At 38.1% G+C, this 24,658-nt stretch overlaps 1 protein-coding gene across 7 annotated transcripts in view; it reads right to left on the bottom strand.

Moving 5' to 3' along the window:
• Positions 1–759: 759 nt before the first annotated feature.
• The window catches only part of SS18 (SS18 subunit of BAF chromatin remodeling complex), a 54,633-nt gene continuing 30,734 nt past the window's right edge, over positions 760–24,658 (bottom strand). For 2 of the 7 annotated variants that reach the window (XM_005312160.5, XM_042854854.2), the window contains exons 6-11: positions 13,214–13,384; positions 12,102–12,206; positions 9,672–9,764; positions 8,803–8,925; positions 6,273–6,406; positions 760–2,464 (exon numbers count right to left, since the gene is read on the bottom strand). In XM_005312160.5, coding sequence (XP_005312217.1) covers positions 2,438–2,464; positions 6,273–6,406; positions 8,803–8,925; positions 9,672–9,764; positions 12,102–12,206; positions 13,214–13,384 — 653 coding nt within the window. In that variant the 3' untranslated portion in view covers positions 760–2,437. The remainder of the gene's footprint in view (positions 2,465–6,272; positions 6,407–8,802; positions 8,926–9,671; positions 9,765–12,101; positions 12,207–13,213; positions 13,385–24,658) is intronic. The other 5 variants (XM_042854855.2, XM_065585400.1, XM_005312162.5 and 2 more) reach the window with 3 other exon arrangements.

Here is a 24,658-nt window from a genome sequence, read left to right on the forward strand (position 1 = left end):
ATTTACTGAAGGATACCTGGCTCAAATAACCTCTTGTACCTTGCCATTTTGTCTCCTCCTCTCCTTCCCCACCCTCCCATACCTGGCATACCTGCTTCCTTTTTTGTTTAGGGGGATGTGAATAATGTATAGGTATAATTTAAATGGGAATACTAACTTTTACGGGGAACTACCTCCTCTCAAGTTGTTCTTCTAATGTGGTACCAGAGGAATAAAGTAATTTTTGTCACCACCAATTAAAAACTTTTACGAAACAGGACCGTTATAAAACAATTAAACTTGCAAATGCACTAGTCTCTAGGAGGGAAACCCTGGAGGAAATTCTGCTTATTAAAATTGCAATTTTAGTTTCCATTAAAAAGGAGAATAAGACAACAGAAGATGGGTTGGCAAGACAAATTATTTCTTAATGTCAGTTGAGCTTATTTCAAATGAGATAACGTATCTTTACCAGGTTGGGTTCAGCACATTTTTTGTCTCTTCAACTCATTTATCTAATTCAGTCATCTTGATTATAGCCTCATGAACCTTCATTTTCAGAGGAAGAATTTTGTAACAAACAGCCTACACAACATGCTGATTACTGAACAGTTAATTCTAATTAACTTGGCTATGGCAAGAGAATTTTGATAAAGTCCTAGAATGCAAATATATTTTGGTTATCCTGGACCAACGTCTATAAAATAAAAACTCTCAGCAAAGTCTCCAGATGAGACATCAGAGTGATAGAAATCTAATTTAAAGAAACAAATGAGAAAATTAAAATCACAAATAATTTATTCTTCCTTTAGAGTTGATGGAATACAGTTTTAAATAGCAATGAAGTACACAGTGGTGGAAAATTGGCACAGAACCTACAAGCATTTCATTCATAATAATGCTCCTCATGCGTTATCTGTTCAAACCTTGATGTGCATTTTCTACCGATCAACTTTAAGCTTAAAAAAAAAAGTTCTCCCTTTAAAAACAATGGACAAATTAAAACTTTTGTTTTCTGTGTTTGTTTTGCTCATTCAAATACGATGTATTACAATTGCTTTCTCCCTGTTAAAACATTATGGCCAACTGTGAAAAAAATATTATTTTACTCCTGGGCTAATTTTATTTTTAAGTTATGTCCTTCATAAAGGTTGCCAAGAAGTCCTGAACACATGTATTCTTGCACAACAGAATATCCCTTCACATATCTGAACTACAGTCGCAGGATGGTCTCAAAACCAATTTGTCTACTACGCTATTGATCAGCGTGCTGCTTCTATCTCACATGCAACACTATAAGCATCAATGCAGTTCACAACAAAATTTGGCATTTACCTCACCAGCAGGTTTATATGTGATAATCTAAAACATACCTTGGTCTCATATTAACCAGTAAGAAAAATGGATACACACAAAAAATGCCTCCTTTCTAAGGGTATTAATTCCCAGTTAAGAAAGTTTAGATAGAGATTTACAAATTCTTCTATGCTAGTTTGTTACATACAAATTATCCAACTAAAGGTTAAAATACACGTATACAATACAGTGTGACCTGTCTTCAGTATTAGTTTTTTAATTCTTTGCATATTCAAACCAGGTAAAATTAACATTGTCATATTCTTTGTTACTGCAATTAGAAAGGGATTACGGCTTGGTTTATGTTAAGCTGTGACAAAACACCTACAGTTTGAACAATTTTTCTGGGTACCAAACCATGTTGCAAAAAATTGTCAAACTACATTAGAAACCTTTACAAAAATGCTTCACTCAGAAAAATTGGAAAGCTTAAAAAATTAATTCTTTGCACAAGACTATATCATACTGTTCTTGATTACCTTCCTGTTTAGGTAACTGGGATTCAATTCTTTGTACAAGAGCCTATCGGTAATGTACAATATACTATGTCTTTATTCACCTTTATTATACACCATTTTGAGACCAAACACAATCAAGCATTTATCATGCCCCCAATCCATATTAACAGCAGATTTTTGATCCTGTCCAGTGAGTAGTGTACTGTCTTGCATATTCACCACATGAAAAACAATATACAAAATATTGCTGCTGTAAAAAGTGTACATTTCCCCCTTCCCCTTACAAAAGAATTTGTGGAAAAAATATTAAATTCCCATAACCTTCATAAACATACAAAGCTGTTCACGCCTTTCAGTCTGTAACAGTCTGTTTGATGCACAGTTCCGAACTCACTGAAAACTGGTTATGTCAATGCATTTTCTGTCCAATATTGCCATCTAGAGTATGGTTGTGAAATCAGAGTTTTTGAGAGGCTACAGCCTTTTATAACTAGCCCATAAAGACTGTATATTGTAAAACAGCCATTTATCCACAATATTTTTCCAAAAGCTAGATGGAATGGGAGATTCTCTTCACAGGGAGATGTCCACAGTGCTGAGGAGACAATATGGCTGCTAATAGATACTGGAATGTAAGTACTTTTTCACTGCTGATAGTTTCCATATTGCCCCTAAAAGATAAATTTAAAAATATGATTAGATAATGATTTTATTTATAAAGTAAAAGTTGAAACAAGGCAGTATCCAAAAAAGTCATGTCACTAAGAATCAAACACACTTGAAAACATTCATTTTATTGATACACATGGTATAGTGTTTCACCTCAGAAGTTCTCTAAATTCATCTGTAAATTACACTGCTGATTATGTGTTTATGGCCTGGAGTTTAATTCTGACTGAACAATTTTTCTTGAATTGGTATTGGTAATTAATAAAAGATTAAATAAGAGACATTAAAAATTTAAGACAGATTATGGTAAAACTGTCTAACAAAGAATACAACAGAACGGTTGAATACTAAATTGGAATTTGAGTAGCACTGCAAGAATTCAATTACATACAAAAGCACAGAAATTCAAAGTTAAGGTATCCACTCAGCCTGTAACTCATAACTATTGTCCACATATTTTCAGAGCACCATAGAATAGACTAACACATGTAGTTCAAAACTCTGTGTGTGATCCAAGGCATATCTAGGCAACCATAAAGATGTAGATGGCCAACTTGTCCTATAGGAATCATAGAATCATAGGACTGGAAGGGACCTCGAGAGGTCATCTGGTCCAGTCCCCTGCACTCATGGCAGGACTAAGTTTTATCTAGACCATCCTGGACAGGTATTTGTCTAACCTGCTCTTAAAAATCTCCAATGATGGAGATTCCATAACCTCCCTAGGCAATTTATTCCAGTGCTTAACCACCCTGAGAGTTAGAAAGTTTTTCCTAATGTCCAACCTAAACCTCCCTTGCTGCAGTTTAAGCCCATTGCTTCTTGTCCTACCCTCAGAGGTTAAGGCAGAGGTGGGCAAACTACGGCCAGCAGGACCGTCCTGCCCGGCCCCCGAGCTCCTGGCCTGGAGGCTAGCCCCCAGCCCCTCCCCTGCTGTCCCCCCTCCCCCGCAGCCTCAGCTCACTCGCTCCGCTGTGGGAGCAATGCTCTGGGCCGTGGGGCTGTGAGCTTCTGGGGCAGTGCAGCTGCAGAGCCCGGCCTGACCTGCTGCTCTGAGCTGCATGGTCGCAGCGGTGTGGCCCAGCTCCAGCCGGGCGGCATGGCTGTAGCGCCGCCAGCCACCAGTACTCCAGGCAGCGTCATAAAGGGGCAGGGGGGGTTGGATAGAGGGCAGGGGAGTTCGGGGGGGTGGTCAGGGGGCGGGGGTGTGGATAGGGGGCGGGGTGGTCGGGGGGATAACAGGGGCAGGGATACCGGGGGGGAGGGAGGAGAGTCAGGAAGGAGGGGGGTTGGATGGGGCGGCGGGGGTCCAGGGGTGGTCAGGGGACAGGGAGCGGGGCTGTGTGGATGGGGCAGGAGTCCCGGGGGGGGGGGGGGGGGGCAGATAGGAGGTGGGAGCTGGGCCACAACCCCCTCCCCTATCCGGCTCTCCATACAATTTACGAAACCCAATGTGGCCCTCAGGCCAAAAGGTTTGCCTGCCCCTGGGTTAAGGAGAACACTTTTTCTCCCTCCCCTTTGTAATAACCTTTTATTTACTTGAAAACTGTTATCATGTCCCCTCTCAAGGCAGGTCTACACCAGAAGCACTACATCGGCGCAGCTGCACTGATGCGGCAGTGTCTCTGTAGCGTGTCTGGTGAAGATACTCCATGCCAACAAGAGAGCGCTCTCCCATCGGCATAATTACTCCACCGGCACAAGAGTGGACGCTGTGTCAGCAGGAGAACGTCTCCCGCTGACACACTGCTAGAGTGGACAGCGCTTAGTTCGCTCAGAGGGGTGTTTTTTTCACACCCTGAACAATATAAATTACATCAACTTAAGTGGTAGTGTATACCTGCCCTCCGTCTTCTCTTCTCCAGACTAAATAAACCCATTTTTTTCAATCTTCCTTCACAGGTCATATTTTCTAGACCTTTAATCATTTTTGTTGCTCTTCTCTGGACTTTTTCCAATTTGTATACATCTTTCCTGCAATGTGGTGCCCAGAACTGGACACAATACTCCAGTTGAGGCATGGAATAGAGTGGAAGAATTACTTCTTGTGTCTTGCTTACAAAAGTCCTACTAATACATCCTTAATCCACAGATTTGATGCATATGATGCATAGAAATACTGGCCTCATTATTCTCCTCCAATTCCTCTGATGGAAGACATCTTTTGTGAACAGCAAAGGTTGGAGCAGAGACACCAGTAAATGCTTCTCATGATTATTCACAAGCTCTCTGCAGGTATACCATGGCGTTCAGGATTTGCAGAAAACGAGAGGGCATGTTTCTGCACAGCATTGTCACCCCTCAATCCCACCAATGTAATGCAGCATAAAACACTTCTGATAATGCCAGCATTATCTTAGATTGTTTCTCTCATCAGAAAAACACTGCTCACCCACAGGAGGTGGTTTTCAGGGCATCTACCAAAACGGAGCTCAAACAGCACAGTTCCTAAGGTAGTAGTGCTACTGTGGAGAACAGGGAAAGCCTTCCACAAATGGATTCCCCTTGGGACTTGGATTATTCAAGAAACTGGAGGACTAGAACCTTTGCAGAGGGAGGGAAGTTATCCCTGGCCCACACCAAAATGATCTGTAGGAAATTCAACAAATTAAAATTTCTTTTCCCCTCTATTCCCCCTCCCTCTCTCTAAGCATTTTTCTATGCCTACTTCTTGCATTTCGAACTATGGCCCTTCGTACACTAAATTATTTTTTAAGACTTGGGGCTAAAAAGTAGTTGCGCTTCTCAGGTTACCGAGTTTAACAAGGTTTTGTTGCCTTCCCCCCTTTTTAACATATTTGTGTACAGAGAGAAATCTGTTCTCCCTGAAGGTAGTCTAACCACTGTTACTCATGGGAAATACGTTTTTCTTATTCAAAGTCTAAATAGTTGCTTATGGACAAATTATTACGATTTTATTGTTAAAAAAACCGATCTGTGTAGTAATATATATTCAGTCATAACGTCCAGCTTCCGTATGCCCAGGAGAGTAAAGGCGTCTATTTTAATAAAGTTTACAATATAACATTCAGAGAGATATTAGGCAACATTTGCTGTTTTGTAGCTTTTAACACACAAAGGAGAAAATCCTCTGTTCTATGTCTAATCTTAATAACTAGGCATACGTACAAGGAACAGAGAGGAGGAAATCAATTCTCCCTTCTCCATGGCCATTAAGCAGCTGCTGAGCCACTCTGGTCCAACGGCTGGAATAGCCTCTACAGGCTCTTACTCAGTTTCCTGGGGATCCTCTGTCCCCCTTTTCCCCCCCGTACACTGCCATGCAGGGAACCAGTACAAACTGAGGCTTCCAGTCTGCATGGGTCCCTCCCAACATCTATCCCAACACCTATACAGCGCAATTACACTGCTTGGGCAGGCAAGGTGCCCTTTGTAGATGCCAAGGAGGGGGGCTGGATTTGCCCCTAAGGGAATGCTTTTTAAAAAAAAGCATTCAGCCACGTTCAATACAGAGCAATAGTAAAACGTGACCCTGCAAGATGCTTAGTACCCTCAACTTCCACTGAACTCTCTCTCATCGTTAGGCTAAAATGGTTCACATTAATTTTGATACAATGGTGAGCTGTTTATAACACACGAGCTTTCCGAAGTTTAGTATAGTCTGGCCAAATCAGAAAAGAGTGATATAGACTAATCAACTCTCCTAGCTGTACGTGAATAATTCCAATGGAAATAAAAGCTATGAGAGTTACATATATCCATCCAGGGGAGACAATTCCCCAAAATTAATTAATAAAACAGTAAAATGAACACACAAGAATTAGTACAGTTTACTAAACAAAGTTGTACCTGGTCATATCCATAAGGCCTCTGTTGTGGTGGCTGTGGTGGTCCAGGCTGTGTGGGCCTGTATGCTGCATACTGCTGGCCTTGCCCTTGTGGATAGTTAGGATACTGAGGTCCTGGACCACTCTGTGAAGGACCTGCAAATCATTAAAACAAATCAAAAAAGGGGAGGAGTGAAGAACAGAATTGTAAATGGGAGCGACGAACCGCAGCCACAGGGAGCTGAGGGGCTCTATGCCTGCAGACGCTGCAGGTAAACAAAACGACAATGTATTAGATATTCAATTCAATGATTCCATAGAGTTTAAAATCATCAAATTTTGGTGCAGACCTGTTTATAAGCCGACCCCCGCTCTTTGATGCGTCACTTTTTTACCAAAAATATTCGGCTTATGAACGAGTATATACGATACTTAATAAGCTTAAATTAGGTCACCACATACATCAGGCAAATACAGAGAGTTACATTCTTTGGTGCCCGCCACTGGATCCCCTGAAGACCAGATAGAGCCATAAAGTTCTACAACTGATGAAGAGGTGCTTGCTCTTATACAAACAGGCAGATCTGTTTCTGGAGCAAAATGTGACTTGTGTAGACAGTAACTTGATTCAGTGCTGACAAGTGACATTTTATCTAATCACGTTGGTCACTGAGCAGCCATCAGATGGTAACAAATTTGGTAATTCTGGATCTGTGAGAAGTTCAAAGTGATGATCTTGAGGATAAAATCTCCATATTCCATTACCATTCTCCTCAGGTATCAGATCCACCTGAACTATGCTGCTTCAGCTCTCTGTGCTTCTCCTAGAGTGGGACAGAGCCTTGAAGATTCATAATAATTACTGGGACGCTGATTGCAAATAATTGATTTTTTGCAAATTAATGAGTAAGCAGATAAATATTAAGTAATGCAGGATACTACATCCCAAAACGTACTTTGTTCATCTCACAAATGTAGTTCAGTTTTATTTTTGATAATTCTTTACTGTTTACTAGTAAATATTCATAAGAGATTTTTTTAAAAAAGAGTTAAATATATTAATTTAAGACTTCATTATCTGCTTAAGAAACTGTAATTGAAAAGTGAGCTAGTTTGGGTGTGCAAATCATGGTGTGTGTGGACAAGGAGTTCTATTGTATTTGTTTCACCTCTTTCTTCTAATGTTTTTATTCTAAACCCCAGATTTTCAAAATGAATGTATGGAAAAAATTAGTCAAATTTGTCAGATTTTATTTATTTATTTTTTTAATGCTCTGGATACACATACAAATATTTCAAAACTGTAACACTCCAGTCTCAACTTCAAAAAGAAACTCTCCCAAATCTAACTAGATCCTTTACAAAGCACTACCACTAACACAACTAGGTCAGATGTGAAACTAGTATTTTCACGCACAATCATGATTGTATATACAATCTCACATACAAGTTATGGAACTGGTTTTCACTGTCTCTTTTTGAGAGGATGTTTATTTTAAGATGAATGTGTAAGCCTTTTTACAGTATGACAGCAAGAACAATTTAAAATGTGTAGTATGCTCTGTTCTGATTCAAAATCTTCAGAAAAAAAAAACACATGCACTCTGTGCTCGTTATGGAGCACATCCTTGAATCCAAGGGGTTAACGTTCCTAACAATAATAATGTGGTTTCCCAATGCTACAATACATTAGCGTGGGGAAATTCTCAATACTAGCACAAAATTATCTCTTAAGACTACAACTGTGCAAGTATTTTTTGTTACAGTAGTGGTACAAATATCATCAGAGAAAGCAAGAACTTAATGATCCAAGCTCGACTCTAATAAATAAACGTTAGGTGAGAGTCTATGCTGAGTCTCTAAGAGGTGCAACACAGAACTAGAAACCCAGCAGTACAGGGAGTTAAGATGGCTTTATGGGGTTAAGATGGCTATCTTTGTGCTCTCCTGATCCTAGGCTCCTGTATGGACTGGAAAGGCCCCCAGTATAACTTAGCTCTGGGACCAGCCTAAGGGTACGTCTATATTTAACTCCGGGTCCGGCGGTAAGCAATCGATCTTCTGGGTTCGATTTATCGCGTCTTGTCTAGACGCGATAAATCGATCCCGGAAGTGCTCGCCATCGACGCCGGTACTCCGGCTCCGCGAGAGGAGTACGCGGAGTCGACGGGGGAGCCTGCCTGCCGCATCTGGACCCACGGTAAGTTCAAACTAAGGTACTTCGACTTCAGCGTAGCTGAAGTTGCGTATCTTAGTTCGAAGTGGGGGGTTAGTGTGGACCAGGCCTCTCGTATGGGCCGCAACACAGTCTAGAATCTCTGCAGTGATATGTGCTGCCCCAACATCCCCCTCCTGGCCCCAGCTCTATCCCGTCAGGAAGCTGTATTCTGCAGAGTCTGTGCTGGGGGACTCCTCCCGCAGCTGAATTCAGGGATTTTAGGGCCCCTTTATATTGGTCCAGCCATTTCACCCATCAGAAAGAGGCTGAAGCAAAGATGAGGATCTCACCCATAGTCTTTCTTGTGAGAACTAGCTTGTTGTCAGCTACTTACCATAACCCTGCTGTTGTCCTGGATAACCTTGCTGGCCTGTGTACTGCTGCTGCTGTGGAGGGTAACCCTGCTGCTGAGGAGGTCCTTGATATGCATCTTGCTGCTGACCATACTGCGAGTTTCCTGCAAAACGGTTGCAAGAAAAAAAAACAATTAAAAATGTTTACTACACTTCTGTTTTTCTCTAAGATGGACAGCCAACAACACATGAACAAAATGAAAATGCAATCTTGATTTCAAAAACTTAATAAAACAAAGAAAACTCAAACCAAACAGAAGGAACTCGGCCAAACAAACTGCAGTTAAAGCCAAGTTTGCAAGGTTGAACTGCAGCTTTTTCAGCATCTCTGCCAAACAAGCAGTACATTTACTGGAACATCACAGTCATAAGATCATGACTATGCTAAATAAAATAAAAAAAGACAAAATTAAAGACATCTACGAGAGCACAGACTAGCTACACAAGATCAGCAAGCTGTTTCCTAATGGCACTATATTTATATATATACATATAAATATATATATATATATATACACACACACACAAAAAAAATATATATATATACAAATGAACCAATGGATTTATGTTTAGATAAAAAATTTCCATTGGAAAAAAAAAGTTCTCTAACAGTGTTTTAGTCATTTTACTGTTGTTAGAAATGGCAAATTATGGTTATATATTTTAGATGTTTGCAAGAAATTATTTTGAATGCTTCAAGTTCCCTGCAATTTTCAAGACAGCCAGCAACTAGTATTCTACAAGAGCTTTGCATGGGCATAAATTGTTTTGTGCAAGAATTTTCGTTCCCATAGGAGGTGGGGGAGGAAAGGGAATGTATGTGCGTATGTGTGTGAAGGTATATAGATACCTCCTTCGTAGTAATGTTGTGAGGAATCCTCATAAGGCCTATCGTAGCCTTGTTCAGGATACGACGGTTGCTGATAACCGTAATCATTATGACCTACATCAATTCGACAAGAGACAGGAAGAAACGTTAATGGCCTCTGAGTGAAAACCCTAAAAATATTTCATCTTTCAGAAAAATCAAAAAAAAGTCAACTGGAAATACATAAAAAAGATTTTTCAATTTTATTAGCCAAAGATTTACCAATATGATTTCCTTTCATATTGAATTAACATGTGACAGGGAACAAAAGCTTAATGCACTAGTTTTAGCAACATCACAGCAAGGGATGGTCTTAACCTTCTGATAATCTTTGTTGGTGGGAAAAATTACTTTATCTTTTATTTTAAAAAAATGAAAGCATTTAGGCCTTTCACATGTAAATAACCTGAATTAAATTAGAATGAACAAAGGAAGCAATTATCATACTTTGTCTAACACCTGTTCGGCTGATCTCCAATTCAAAAGCATATGCTAAAAGCAGTGTGAAATATAACAAAGCTCAATGAAGTTATGAATCACATATTTTTATAGTAAATTTTGCTCTGAAGTGTCAAAAGAAAAACTTCTCAAGGTTGATTTTTTTCCCCCACGAACATCATTCCTAACAATCTTAAGAAGACATTTTCCCTGGAGAATCTCATACATCAGCACAATCATTAAAAAAGGAGCTTCAGTTTCAGAGGCTATGGGCCCCTCTGGCTTAGAAACCAAAACATGAGAAAAATAGCCTACCTGTTTGTTGTTTTAAGACCCAATATATTTCTTCTGCAGATTACTAAAATGTACTACATCATAGTGTCCTCTTGTGAAACTCAAGTCATGAGAACAAGCTTTCATTTTGTTAAAATTTTAGCACAAATTTTATCAAAGTGCCTAAATAAGGCAGAGAGCAAGAAGTTCTAAAAATAAATGGTCTTTGGTACAAATGAAGAACTAAACCCAAACTTCTTAAAAACTGACTCTGATGCTCCTACATCATTATTAGTTGACATTTTTATAGATTATTATTTTAACATATCCACTGCTGTTTAACAATAATACTTGCCGAAGTTAACAGAATATGGTGGATCTTTGTAAATTCATCTATACTGCCATATAATTTTAATTGATAATGTTCAATTATATGCATTAAATGCATGAATTACCTTTAACTATTTGAAAGTTATGAAAGTCATACAGCTAACTTTTTTGTACAGAGAAAATGAGGTCATGTGTATAACACAATATAAGTTTCAGAATTAAGACTGTATGTTATGATTTAACATAGCTTGTGAAATATCTTTGAATGTACACAAATGAAAACCAGATGCCTATGCCTATCTATAATAGCTTTAGGCCTGGCTAAAATATTGATTTAAAAAAATTAAAACTTTAAATTCAAATAAATAATTCATTTCACTAAGTATTTACAAATTTTGCTCTGAAATGTTGATACGATTTGGGAGTTATTGAGCTATGAATGTTTTTAAAATGGTTACTATGACCATGTTCCTTGGACTTCCCAAAACACATCATTAAGTGGCAAGCAGGCTATCACAATAGCTATGAGTCAGCCAGTATTTTTCCACAAATACAGTTTGTTCACCCAACCACTCCCTCAGCAAAACCAAAACAAATTAAAAAAGGAACCCCATCTTCTAATTTATAGTATAATCCTGATTCCCCTTGTTCAAATACACTATATACAGATCTCTTACTTCAAAGAGCAAAAAGGACTGATTTGTGTAATATTAATTTAGAGTCTGATCCTGAGAGCACTGAGGGAATTCCACAGGACCATGCCTTTCAACAAACAAGCTCCTCAGGACTGGGATTATCTTATGCCTTTATCAAACAGTATGTATGCTTAAGGCCCACACCACAGCAGCAACAAAACATTTGTGCAATTTGTTCTTAAAATCAAAAATAAATTATGTTATAGGAGAAGAACAATCATAAAAAAACAAAACATTATGCTTATAAGCAAGTTTTTTTTATTTCTGTATACTAGCTATAAAAATATATTACTCCGTCTCTTACTACACATACAGTATCATAAAGCAGATGTATAACATGACTGCTTTAATTCAGATCAGCTATTCTACATACACTGAAGAACCCTCCTTACTTGTAGCTAAATGAGAGGATTCTCATTATAGAATATAAAAGCCAATATTTAGGGTGTCAAAGTAAAAGTATTACAAATGATGTACTTGAAGCAAGCTGTAAAATTAGTTCTCTCTAGCATCTTAAATTATAGAAACAATTCCGAATTTAGAAGCTTTTATAAATACAAGATCTGTTATGGTGATCAATTACTATTTTCACCCCATTCTATCGTTTTTGAGTAGCTCTCTACATTGATATTGGGCAGGTATAGAAAATGGGAAAGTTAACATTATGAGAGATTACCATCAGGGTAATATTGCTGGTTCATGCCTTCTGGAGGACCTTGTCCACCATGACTGTATTGGTCCCCATAATAGTCTTCCTGGCCTGAGTACTGCTGTGGTGGGCCTGAAAAACCACAACCAGTCAATACGTAAGTATCTTGTTTTCTCTGTTAACAAGCTTGCTAATTTCTGGTTTTAGTATGAGAAATGTTTCTCAAATGTACTCCCCACCCACCCTGTTGCATTTCAGACAACATATTTAATCTACTTGCTCGGCTGCACTAGACTCCATACAGTAGAACCTCAGAGTTACAAACACCTCAAGAATGGAGGTTGTTCGTAACTCTGAAATGTTCATAACTCTGAACAAAACATTATGGTTGTTCTTTCAAACGTTTACAACTGAACATTGACTTAATACAGCTTTGAAACTTTACTATGAAGAAGAAAAATGCTGCTTTCCCTTTATTTTTTAGTAGTTTATATTTAACACAGTACTGGACTGTATTTGCCTCTGCTGCTGTCTGATTGTGTACTTCTGGTTCCAAATGAGGGGTGTGATTGACTGGTCAGTTCGTAACTCTGAGGTTCTACTGTATGTGAATCTAGCTCAGAGTTAATTTTAAGAACACATGTAAAACAGCAACAGCACTAAGCTATGCATCAAGAAAAATACAGACTATCTTTTAAAAAGGACTGCAGTTAAGAAAAAAATTACAAGATTGTGGAATATAATTATATTTTCTCTCACTTTCCTCTAGTGGTTGAGCAATTTTAGAACCAAATGGGTTATTTAATTATTTTCCATACGTATCAAACTTTTGTGACAACAAACTGAATTTTAATTCATACAGCAGGTTCTATGGGGTGTAAACTTTTTGGACACACTTTTTATTCAGAAATGAGCTTGGAACAAAAGAGATATAAATCTCAAAATTCATGTCCAAACTAGTAGCTTTTCTGCTGCAAGAGCTACCTTTAAGAAGGAGGAAAAAATATGCTGGAGACAAAGAAACCTGAAATTGTGCACATAGCAATTTGGTTCAAATATGATGTAGACAAAAAACTATTTACAAAAATTTCCAAGATGGTTATTTAAACTAATCTGAGAAGTTCAATGTAGAGTCTTACCTTGCTGTGGTGGCCTATACGGAGGAATCTGTCTCTGACCCATCATGTGATTTCCTTGGTTAACTTGGCCCATCATTCCCATTGGTGGCTGCTGTCCCTGGTAATGTTGCCCACCTCCCTGTGGCATATTATATTGCTGGGAAGGAGGTGGCTGCTGGTGCATCATTGGACCTGTAGAAGGAAAAAAAGAACTATAATGTCTTTTCTAAATCGTGATCTGTATTAAAATCCTTTAAAACACATAACAAATCAAATCTTAAACCATTAATAACCAAATCCACACAGATATGTTAAAAGCAGTACCATCAAGCACTGCTTAATTCTGGACCTATGCAAGCTGAGGTAACCAATTCAGTCACAAATTTACAGAACAGAACTTCTCCAAAAGGATGAAGATGGTTGCAAGAAGGTGTTGCGGCTTTTTAAAAAAACAAAACAATGGGTATATTGTATTTTTCATTCCTATTTTCCTCATGCTCAAAGTTAATGGAACCATTTCCACTCCATTTCCATACTGGATCAGACCAAAGGTCCATCTAGCCCAGTATATGGAGTATATCTTCTGACACTGGCCAATGCCAGATGCTTCAAAGGGAATGAATAGAACAGGGCAATCATCAAGTGATCCATCCCATAGTCCAGTCCCAGCCTCTGGATGTCAGAGGCTAGGGACACGCAGAGCATGGGGAGGCATCCTTGAAATTCATGGACCTACCCTTTATGAACTTATTTCTTTTTTTAATCCAATTATAGCGCTGACCTTCATAACACTCCTTGGCAACGAGTTCCACAGGTTGACTATGCATTGTGTGAAGTACTTCCTTTTGTTTTAAACTTGCTGCCTATTAATTTCATTGGGTGACCTCTGGTTCTTGTGTTAAGTGAAAAGGTAAATACACTTCCTTATTCACTTTCTCCACACCATTCGTGATTTTATAGAACTGTAACTACAGAGGTCACTTTGTTCCTACAACAATATTCTCAGATTAAAACTACACTGCAGTTAAGGTTGGAAGTACACATCAGTTATTATGATAATTTTTTAAAATGTATGTTACTTAGATTAAAAGCTGTCTAGAGCCAAGACAGTATTTTGGTTACATGTATAGCACAATGGGATTCTAGTCCATGACTGGGCCACCAAGGCACTACCACAATACAAATAAATAATAAAAATAATTTTAATTATCCTAAAACAAAGCATTATAAACTCAGGAAATTCAGAGTTAAGGCTAAATTTATAACAGCATTCAAACAACCTTAACTTTGCCCTGTACTGACAATAACCATATGATTATGATTACAGATTATATTAAACTACTTTTTAAAGAAATATTAGAATCTCTTCTCCATTCATGGTGTCATCACAGGGAGGTTAAGGTACCAGATTTCACTAAATCTTAACAAGATGTAAAATGTGAAGAGTCTATGTTATTCCGCTATTAAGATCACTAGGGCAAGAAAAGTCCAACAAGGTGCTAAATTGTTTGTATATCTGTTTCTTTTTCTTTTCTAAATCCTGATCTGTATTAAAATCCTTGAAAACAGCATAACAAATCAAAACTTAAACTATGACAAACCAATTTTTTCTTTTTTTTATAAATGGTCAGGTGCTAAACTAGGAACAGATTGTATTATAGCAGAAATTTAATGGTGGAAAATTAGCTAAAAGCAGCCAATTTTGAGGATGGACTTATTAGAGGAATATTACATGGTAACATTCAGGAAAGTTAAATCAAATTAACCGAAGGTGTGATTGTAAAGTGCATTAAACCCCTGTATACATGCTCTCATTCAGAAGTGGCCAGACTTCAGTTTAATTTAAACAAATGGTAATTAAATTAATTAAGAGCACTAGTAAGAGGGAGGCTATTCTAAGTGTGTTAGTGGGGGAGCTAGCCAAAAAGTTTTCAACAAGAGGAGGCAAAAAAGCAGCATTATGGAGAAAACAGAGATGTTCTGCATTTTCTTTTGAAGATAAATATAGATCATTAATTAAGATCATGGAATTCAAAATCCTGCTTCTGTTCTCTAGTATGACAATTTCTATGTTCCAATTTTAAAGTACTGCATAAAAGCATTAAAATGAAAATGCCAAAATTATTTTTCACTTAACTGAAACTGTATTTCATATTCTGGATTTTCTGAACAATTGGACAATTCAGACCATTCCATTTCACTACAGCTCTGTCTGAATGTACTGAGAACAAGAACACAGTCTTGAAGAATCAAAAACTAGTTGCCATAATGTTCCTAGATCTCAGGAAAGCTTGTTAATTAACAATATTAATATTAGTCACAATTCAATATGATAAAATGTGTTGGCTCCCCATGGTGCAATGCAGAGGTTTTCTATTTGCTTTTTAAATTAGAACTTCATTAATGCTTTGTAAAGCCACAATGAGAATCCACTACTCTGCAACAGCCTAACTGTGTATAATATTAATAACAGAGCACTTGGCTTCTTTCCAGTTTGGTCCAGGTCTCCTTTATAAGAATGGCACCAACAAGGTGAGCCATGAGTTCTATCAGTTTTCAGAATGGAACCATTTCATGCAGCAGGTTTGGGAGGTGTAGTTTTTTTGTTTGTTTGTTTTTTAAAAGGGCTGGAGGGTGGGGTCCAGTAGTGTTTTTTTGTTTTGTTTTTCAGTTACAGTTTTATGTCATATTTAGTTTCATACTTAGTCAGAATACAAAACTGAATAAGACTATAACAAAAAACCAATCCCCACTCTGCAAAAAAACAAAGTAAAATATTAAATGACAGGACTCCCTTTTTGATCTGTTTGTTTGTTTGTTTGGTTTTTTTTGCTATTGTTATTAATGATTTATTTACAGCCCATCAGCTCTAGAACATATTCCAGTGATTGTGAATTGTTCATTTTGGAAGAGAAGCCTAGAATGGGGATGTCTGTAAGGACTATTGCTGACAGAGGTAGAAGCTTGAGTTCCTTTAGTATGTTATATTTTAATTCTCAACGATAGGAAGACTTGAGAATTTTTGAAGGAATGGTTGAAGATGTAGTCATGCTGAAGTTTACTGCCACCCAATGCTGCAATGGTCTCATAGTTGCAGATAAGAGGTTACTTCATGGAAGAGGCCACAAGATTCCTCTGTGTGAAGAAAATCACGCTGATCTTTGCGGGCTCTCTTTCATACAGCAATCATTCAGAAATGCACCTAAAAGTATTCCCTGATGCAAGAGGAATACTTGCATGCATGTTGTCTCCATGACCAAATATTTGCTATGAATTCCTGGTGCTAAAAAGAGGCTGAAGGAAAATAATTTAAATTGGTAGAATTGTGTGTCTCACGGAAGAGCACAGATAATTTTGGTGAATCAGTCTGAAAGTCATGTGAAAGCATGCACCTTTTAGACTGACAGCTCCAAACCAATTTTGCAGGGAAAGGGATTGGATGATGGAAGCCAGTTGGCACATGGCATTTGAACTTTTTACTGAACTGTTCAATTTCCTTAGGTCCATAGTAAAACAACGGTGGTCTCTCTTTATTTTTGGAATTAGAAATAGTCTTATTAGAAGCCTCTCCCTCTCTACACGTCTTTGGCAAGTTTTCTATGGCTCCCATCTTTGAAAAGGAATCTATCTCTGCTCTGAGCAATATCTCATTACATGGACCCGAGAGGAAATGGGGGAAGGGAGAGATGGAAGTCAGAATGGAATGGAATTAGATTGCATATCTGAACTGGATTATCTCCAACAGCCAACGATCAGTGATAATTCCATGCCATGCCCATAGGAACTGACAGACTAATCTTAAAACATATGGGAAAAATGAAGAGTAAGGTAAATGCAGACTAGAAGTGTGCTCCAGGACAACCTAACAAATCTGAGGCCAGGCGGGTACTGAGGATGAACAAGCGATAGAAAAATTTGACTGTTTAAAATATCTCCTCACGTTTTTGTCTTCCACTGGATCTTAGATATCAAAGTAAGACGGTACAATATGACAAGAATACAATAGCTGCTGACATGGTTGAGACTGCTGGAGGAGAGGTAAGGGAAAGAGGAACCAGATGAAGCAAACTGTCTTTGGATCCAAAAAGACAACACCACTAGGTCAAACCCAAAGCCCATGCTGCAATATGTAGTCTCTACCATCTCCAGAATTTAATCGGTTTTGCTGCTCAATAAACCTCGGTTATTATTAAAGGGCAGATCTTTCACCTTTGAGCTTGAGCTTTAATAGGAAGGCCAGATGACCTAAGCCAGTGGTTTTCAACCTCTATTCATTTGCGGACCCCTAAAAAATTTTGAATGGAGAACTTCTTTTGAAATTCAACCTGTGGTCCATGAAATTTTATTTGCATAGTCACCTTTCATGGACCCCTTAGACATAGACTGCAGATTCTCAAAGGTCTGCAGACCACAAGTTGAAAAACATTAACCTATGCCAAGAATACCATCAGAAAGTGATCCCAGATGTCATAGTTCTGGCCAGTGTATCCAGGGCATTATATGAAACACAGAGTGCATGTCTAGAAACAACATGACATTCAGCAAACATTTTCTACCTTATTTTGCTCCTCTGAGAGGTCGCAAAATAAAGGGAATACTTGGTCACAAACCTGGAACTGACCGCTAGCCATGATGGGCTGATAACTGGTGACAAGAATTCCTATAACACAGTAGCTCTGCAGGAGCTGCTGCAACATTTAGGAACTCCAATGAAGCATACATTTAACTGCTAATGTCTTCTAGGATCTTTGCAGCTTAGAAACTCCACAGGTGTCTGGAAACCCAGGCAAAAGATAAACAGACAAAACTTCATACCTTTTGCAAGCCTTGCTAATGTTACAGAGGAAACTTAAAAGATTCTTCAGCAGGATCTCAAAAGCCTTGTAACGTGTCAAGGGAGCAATTTGCTATTCCTAATACACCAGAAATATTTTTCCAATATGTACCTCTAATTGAAAAATGGCAGAAGGAACTACCGCTTTACAAGGCCTTCACCTTGCAAACTAGATTTGAAGTTTCTAGGCGTCCTCATTTTTGAGAAGACATTTAAGAAATAAAAATAATAATTTGCCAGATGGGCAAAACACCTAATATTTCTAATTCAAAGCAGTTCAATTATTTAAACCTTTGCACTTGACAAATAGAATGCGGCATCTGTTGAAAGCAGACTCTTTTCACAATCAGCCATGCCTTTTTTTCTTCAAAGTATGATTCCTATAGGTAGCTACTCTTTAAAACCATATGAAATTGAAGTTAGTACAGAATGCAGTGCATAAGTTTAAGGTGGTGGGGTTTTTTTACTTATGAATTCCAAATGGTTCGGTCTTGGTTATATTTGAGACTGCCTTTCCTTGTGTGTTACACCATGGCAACTGCAATCAGCAGAGGTGTTCAAACTAACAGCCCTCTGTTTAAATGGGAAGGGGCTGGTAGCAGGACATTCAGAGTGAAGGGTCCTCAACAATGGAAATCACTTCTTCCCTAGTGCCTGAATTGTGTGACAATCAGCACCCTCTGTTAGGCTCATTTATCTTTCCAGTCTTTTACTGATTGGGTAGGACAGTGCTGTTTAGGGTTTTGGGGTAGACAGAAAGGGAGAAGTTTGCTTCAGTGGAGTCAGTGGTGTTTGTGATCTCTTATGTATTTGTTTGTAACTACTGCACTGTAGCCAGAAGTCTGGAAGGATATTTTATATATTTAAATAAATGAAAATGTCTTTAAAATCTTACCATCAGGTTCAGCAAACAGTCCTGCAATGAGCCCTCAACAACTGGCAAGGCAAACATGACATCCAGAGCTATAGTTCTGCTGTTTAATTGGGCAGGCAACATGTGTCTAATATTTAGTACATGGAGACTGGTGAGTCAGAGATACTTGGCTCTCATCTCAGCTCTGGCAGGGGAATGGGGTCTACCACAGTGGTCTGCAGAGGGACATGAAAAACAGGATTCCTGAGAAGGCTGTGTTATTTATTTTGGCCTTTTTTTTTTTTTAAATCAAAGTATTTGAGTTCTATAGTTTGTCACCATAATGCAGATGTGAAAAATTCTATTCAATCTACGTAAGGAGTCTTAAGTAAATAGAGACTTCCGTTTGTTGAAAAATTCTGCTTACAACAGTCTCCAGATAGCAAAAATGTCTTGTTAAAAATGGCAGAATATCTTATTCAATATACTGTACCAATAAACTTGTAGGATTGTATACCAAAAAAAAAAAAAGGGGGGGAGACAAAGGCTTTTTGTTCCACATTCGCTCAGCCACCTTACATTCCCATATTCTTCATAAAGGTTGGCTAATATTCCTTGCCATTTTCTCAGAGTGGTACAACAGCTTCATTATGAGAGTCACCTGTGGATCTTTCATTTTCCACAACCCAAGAAGACTAAAATTTTCAGTTGTAACAGGACTGACCTTGTAAAACCATCTTGTGAAGGCTCTAGATTTTCATACATGGCATTCCTTCAGCAGGTGTCTTATAAACTAGTGCAAGTCAATGATTAATACAGTAGATACTGATAACAAATCACATTGCACTTTTTGCCATACTAAAAAGTGTTTTCATTCCTATCCCACTAATACCATCAGACTCAAATGATAACTTCTGTATGACCCCATAATAGTAACTACACACACACACACAAAATGTTAAAAGAACATAATGTTGCAGATTCAGCACTCAAAAGTTAGCAAGTGCCATAATTAAAGGTTATCTATATGCAACCTTAATTAGCCCCTGAGCATATGCATTCTGATAGTCTTTAATTACATGATCACATACATTTTTCCACAAGACCACTCACTGCCTCATTCAGTGCACAGGATGGACAGTACTCATTGAACAAGCAGCTATACCATAATATTTTATCATCATTGTTCAGTGTCTGGCTCATGCCTTATTTCCATCACATTATTCAAACCCTGCTCTAAAGACTGAATCATTAATTTCTTCGTGGGCTTTTCTATGGCACACATCACTATAGTATCTGACTATTTCACAAACATTAATGAGTTTATTTTCACAACATCCCTTAGGTGAGATGGTATTATCTCCATTTTGCAGATAGTAGGGAACAGCGGCACGGAGTGATGAAAGTCAAAAATATCCACTAATTTTGGGTGCTCTATTTCATAGATTCCACAGCCAGAAGGGACCATTGTGATAATCTAGTCTGACCTCCTGCATAACACAAGCCACAGAACTCCCCTGTTTTAATCCCTGTTTGAACTAGTGTTTATCTTTTGAAAAACATCCAATCTTGATCTTAAAGTTGCCGGTAATGAAGAATCCACCACAACCCTTGGTAAGTTGTTCCGATCATTTTTATCCTCACTCTTAAAAATGTGTGCCTTATTTCCAGTCTGAATTTGTGTACCACAACTTCCAGACACTGGATCTTGTTATAACTTTGTCTGCTAGACTGAAGAAAATTTCCCCATCTAGGTATCAAACATGATCAAGTCACTCCTTAACCTTCTCTTTGTTAATATATTGAGCGCCTTAAGTCTATCTTTATAAGGCATGTTTTCTAATCCTTTACTCATTCTCATGGCTCTTCTCTGAACCCGCATCAGTTTATCAATATCCTTCTTGAACTGTGGACATCAGAAATGAACACAGTATTCCAGTAGCAGTTGCACTGATGCCAAATACAGAGGTAATATAACCTCCATACTCCTACTTCAGAAACTGAATTAGCTCTTTTGATCAAAGCATTGCACTGGGAGCTCCTGTTCAGCTGACAGAGCCTTCATCCTGTAAGTATGGCCTTTGTTCCTAGATGTGTAACTTTACATTTGGCCATATTAAAAAGCATACATTGTTTACTTGTGCCCAGCTTAACACGCAATCCAGATTGCTTTGTATCAGTGATATGTCCTCTTCATTGTTTTACCATTCCCCCAGATCTTTGTATCATCTGCAACCTTAATCAGTGATGATTTTATGTTTTCTTCAAGGTCACTGATAAAAATGTTAAACGGCATAGGGCCCAGAATCGCTCCCTGTAGGACTCCTCTAGAAACACACCTGCTTGATGATTCCCTGTTTACAATTACATTTTGAGAACTGTCAGACAGACAGTTTAAAATCCATTTAATGTGTGCCTTGTTGATCATTTCTAGTTTTTTAATCAAAATGTTGTGTGGTATGAAGTCAAAATCTAAGTATATTCCATCATTACTATTACCTTTATCAACCAAACTTGTAATCTCATCAAAAAAAGATACCAAGTTAATTGGACAGGATCTGTTTTCCATAAACCCATGTTGATTGGCATTAATTATATTTCCCTCTTTTAATTCTTTATTAATCGAATCTCATATTAGCTGTTCCGTTATGCTGCCTGGGATCAATGTCAGGGTGACAGGCCTATAATTAACCAAAGTCATCCCATTTACCCTTTTTAAATATTGTCATAACATTCGCATTTCTCTTTAGTGTAACTTCCCCAATTTTCCAAGAGTTAACAAAAATCAACATTAACTGTCTAGAGAGTTCCATGGCCAGCTGTGTGATACTAGCAGTGTTACCAGCGCCACCAATATAATTGTCTCAGCAACAGTTCCTGCTCCACGATGAAGCAAAGTAATGATTTGTTTAGATGCTGCTCCATCCCCTCTTTGAAAACCCATTTAAGTACTGATATTTGTTCAGTAATGGAACTACCATATCAGCTGCTTCAGCAACCAATTTAGAAAGTGTAATCTATTCCAACGAATTGCCACAACTTCTTATTAACTTATTGTTTCAAATAATTCTTTTACAGTCTTAACAAATCTACAATTGTTTTTGCAGTTTCTAATGATCAATTTCCAAGTTTGATGGGGTGGGAGGGGAAATCAATGTATTGGGCAAGTATTATAGTACAAAGAATACTATGAAGAAATATGAAGTATACTACTTTGAAATAGGTGAATCACCAACTCCCTAAGTTTAAAATAGATCAATTACTTTCAAAATAAACTGATTTTTGCACAGATATTTAGTTTAATTCTTTCCTTGTATTTACTTCTACCTACATCATTTACTTTACTTATTAAGAGTCAAGTCTTTATAATTTAGGTAAACCTCAGCTGCAATATGTCCAATACTTTTCTAAAGTAATTCATAAATATTATAAAATATGCTCCAGCCCACTGCCTAATAAACACACAAAATTTACCAACTTACAGCCAGAGGTATATTTGCTCCAATTTGCAATCACAGCTGTGTGTCTACTGTACTTTTTCTTAACTACCAGATTTCTTAGAGCTGTGTAACTACGACTGTGGCTAATCTCAGAATCATCAGTTTTCTTGCTTTTGCTAACAGAAACCAAACTCGTGGCTGGACTGTCTTCCGTACTAACACTGACTGGATCTTCCTGTTGATTTGAACCTCTAGCTGACCTAATAAAAAGAAAAAGTATTCCTTCACGGACAACAGACAGATGTGCAACAAAACATGGAACAAAAGATACTACTGGAGAGCAAAACTCAATCTCAATTCACACTACAGTATTATGCATATTAGTGACCAAAGAGAGAGCCTTCCAAAAGGCTTCTGAAGAAGTGAGGTTTTTACTCACGAAAGCTTATGCCCAAATAAATCTGTTAGTCTTTAAGGTGCCACCAGACTCCTTGTTGTTTTTCCAAAATAAAAAACATTTTCTCTCATAGCAGAAGAAGTAAAGGGAGCCCCACATGTATTCTTTAGTTGACTTATTTGCAATACAATCCAGACAGTAGATAGAAAACAAACATGTTTTAATTACTGCATTTACATTTTGGAGTCCATAGTTTGGTTTTTAGAGGACGGCATATTCAAATCAAATGCAGCAAGACTTCACAACAAGCAAGCGGTGTTCTGCCTGTCTGTTAAGAGCATTTGTGTGAATACATAGCATAGAAACAAGTAAATAGTTTTGACCATTGTGGTAGGATCATATTTTTATACTGCAGTGTACTTGGCACTAACACAAGGACCACACTGTCAACAGGATAGAGCATCTCTGCTGTTTATTCTGGATAAATATCTTAGACACAGAATCAGTTCTGAATTGTTACTTTATGCATAAAGACATCATCAGAAAATACTATGTAAGAACAGATTTGTATCTGGGACTGACATTCTATTACTAATAGAAAAGAAACAGGTATTCCAAATTAAAAACATATGTATGATACAGAACAGGGATACATATGGATACATAAGATTAGATAGTCTCCTATAAATGTTGATTGGGACTATCTAATCTTAATTACTCCATTTATCCATGAGATTGAAGAGTGACTTGTGTGTCAGTACTTAAAAAGAAAAATTTATTGTTTTACCATGGTACATTTCTACAGGAAATGTAGACACCAAAGTAATAACTCTTTTATATCATGATCTTCACTAAATGCAGAATGTTACAGAAATAACACTACAAAAAAGACATAGGTTCCCTTCAGATCTGGCAAAAACAGATATTTCCAGTGGTTCACACTGTGTCTGAATGTGGCCCAATGACTGAAAACACTGAAGTGACTGAAACACAGGAGAAAAGAAACAAAGGGTGGGATCCACAAAGGTACTTAGGTGCCTAATGCCCATTTTTAGGCAACATTGCAATCCAGAAAACTCCAGCTCAGCTGCTGTCTAACTTCATATGTACTTAAATTCACTTGGCACCTAAGCTTTTGCCTCTGGACATGCGAACTGCAGCCTCACTCCTGGGCACCTATCTCCTCCACAACTGCCCAGTCTAGGCAATCAGATGCCTGTCTCCCACCTAAGAGCCAGAATAATTCACAAACCAGAAAGACAGGCATTCAGCCCCCTAAGCTTAATATAGAGGCTCTATTCATTAGAAAGCATCTGAGCACATCTACTGGATCAGCCCCCTCAGGCAAGTTCACATAATATAGCCTGTGGGAAAAGGGGAAGAGAAAGAAAAGGAGGACCTCCCTTATAACCTTTAGCCAAGTGGATAGGGTATTCACCCAAGATGTGGGAGAGCCCCCAGTTCAAGTCCCCATCCTCCTGAATGGGTGAAGGAATTCAAACAGGTATTGGCCACCTCTCAAGTCAGTACTCTAACCACTAGGATATAGAATCATTCTAACTCTATCTCTGGCCCAATTAATATTTAACTATTCAACTGTTTCATTAAAGTGGACCAACTTCAACAGGAGAGATTGAGGGACACGCATATCAGTCTATTTCTACAGCCTAGTGGTTAGGGCACTCAACTGAGAGATGATCGACCCAGTTCAAATGACTTCTCCCACTCAGGCGCCTATCTCCAAGAAAGGAGAGGGGCTTAGCATACATCCTGCTGAACAGCATCTCCCATGGGTTAGCTTAGGCAGTTCCCCAGCTAGTGTGCTGGCTTTTGTGGATCATGTTCTTAGATACCTATTTCTCCCCATTCACTATATAGGGAGTCTTTGTGCCTAACTCAAGCTTTGTGGACTCTAGTGGTTCTAATGATTTTCTAGGCGCCT

The sequence above is a fragment of the Chrysemys picta genome, chromosome 2 (genome assembly GCF_011386835.1).
Source record: "Chrysemys picta bellii isolate R12L10 chromosome 2, ASM1138683v2, whole genome shotgun sequence".
Lineage (NCBI taxonomy): Eukaryota > Metazoa > Chordata > Testudines > Emydidae > Chrysemys > Chrysemys picta.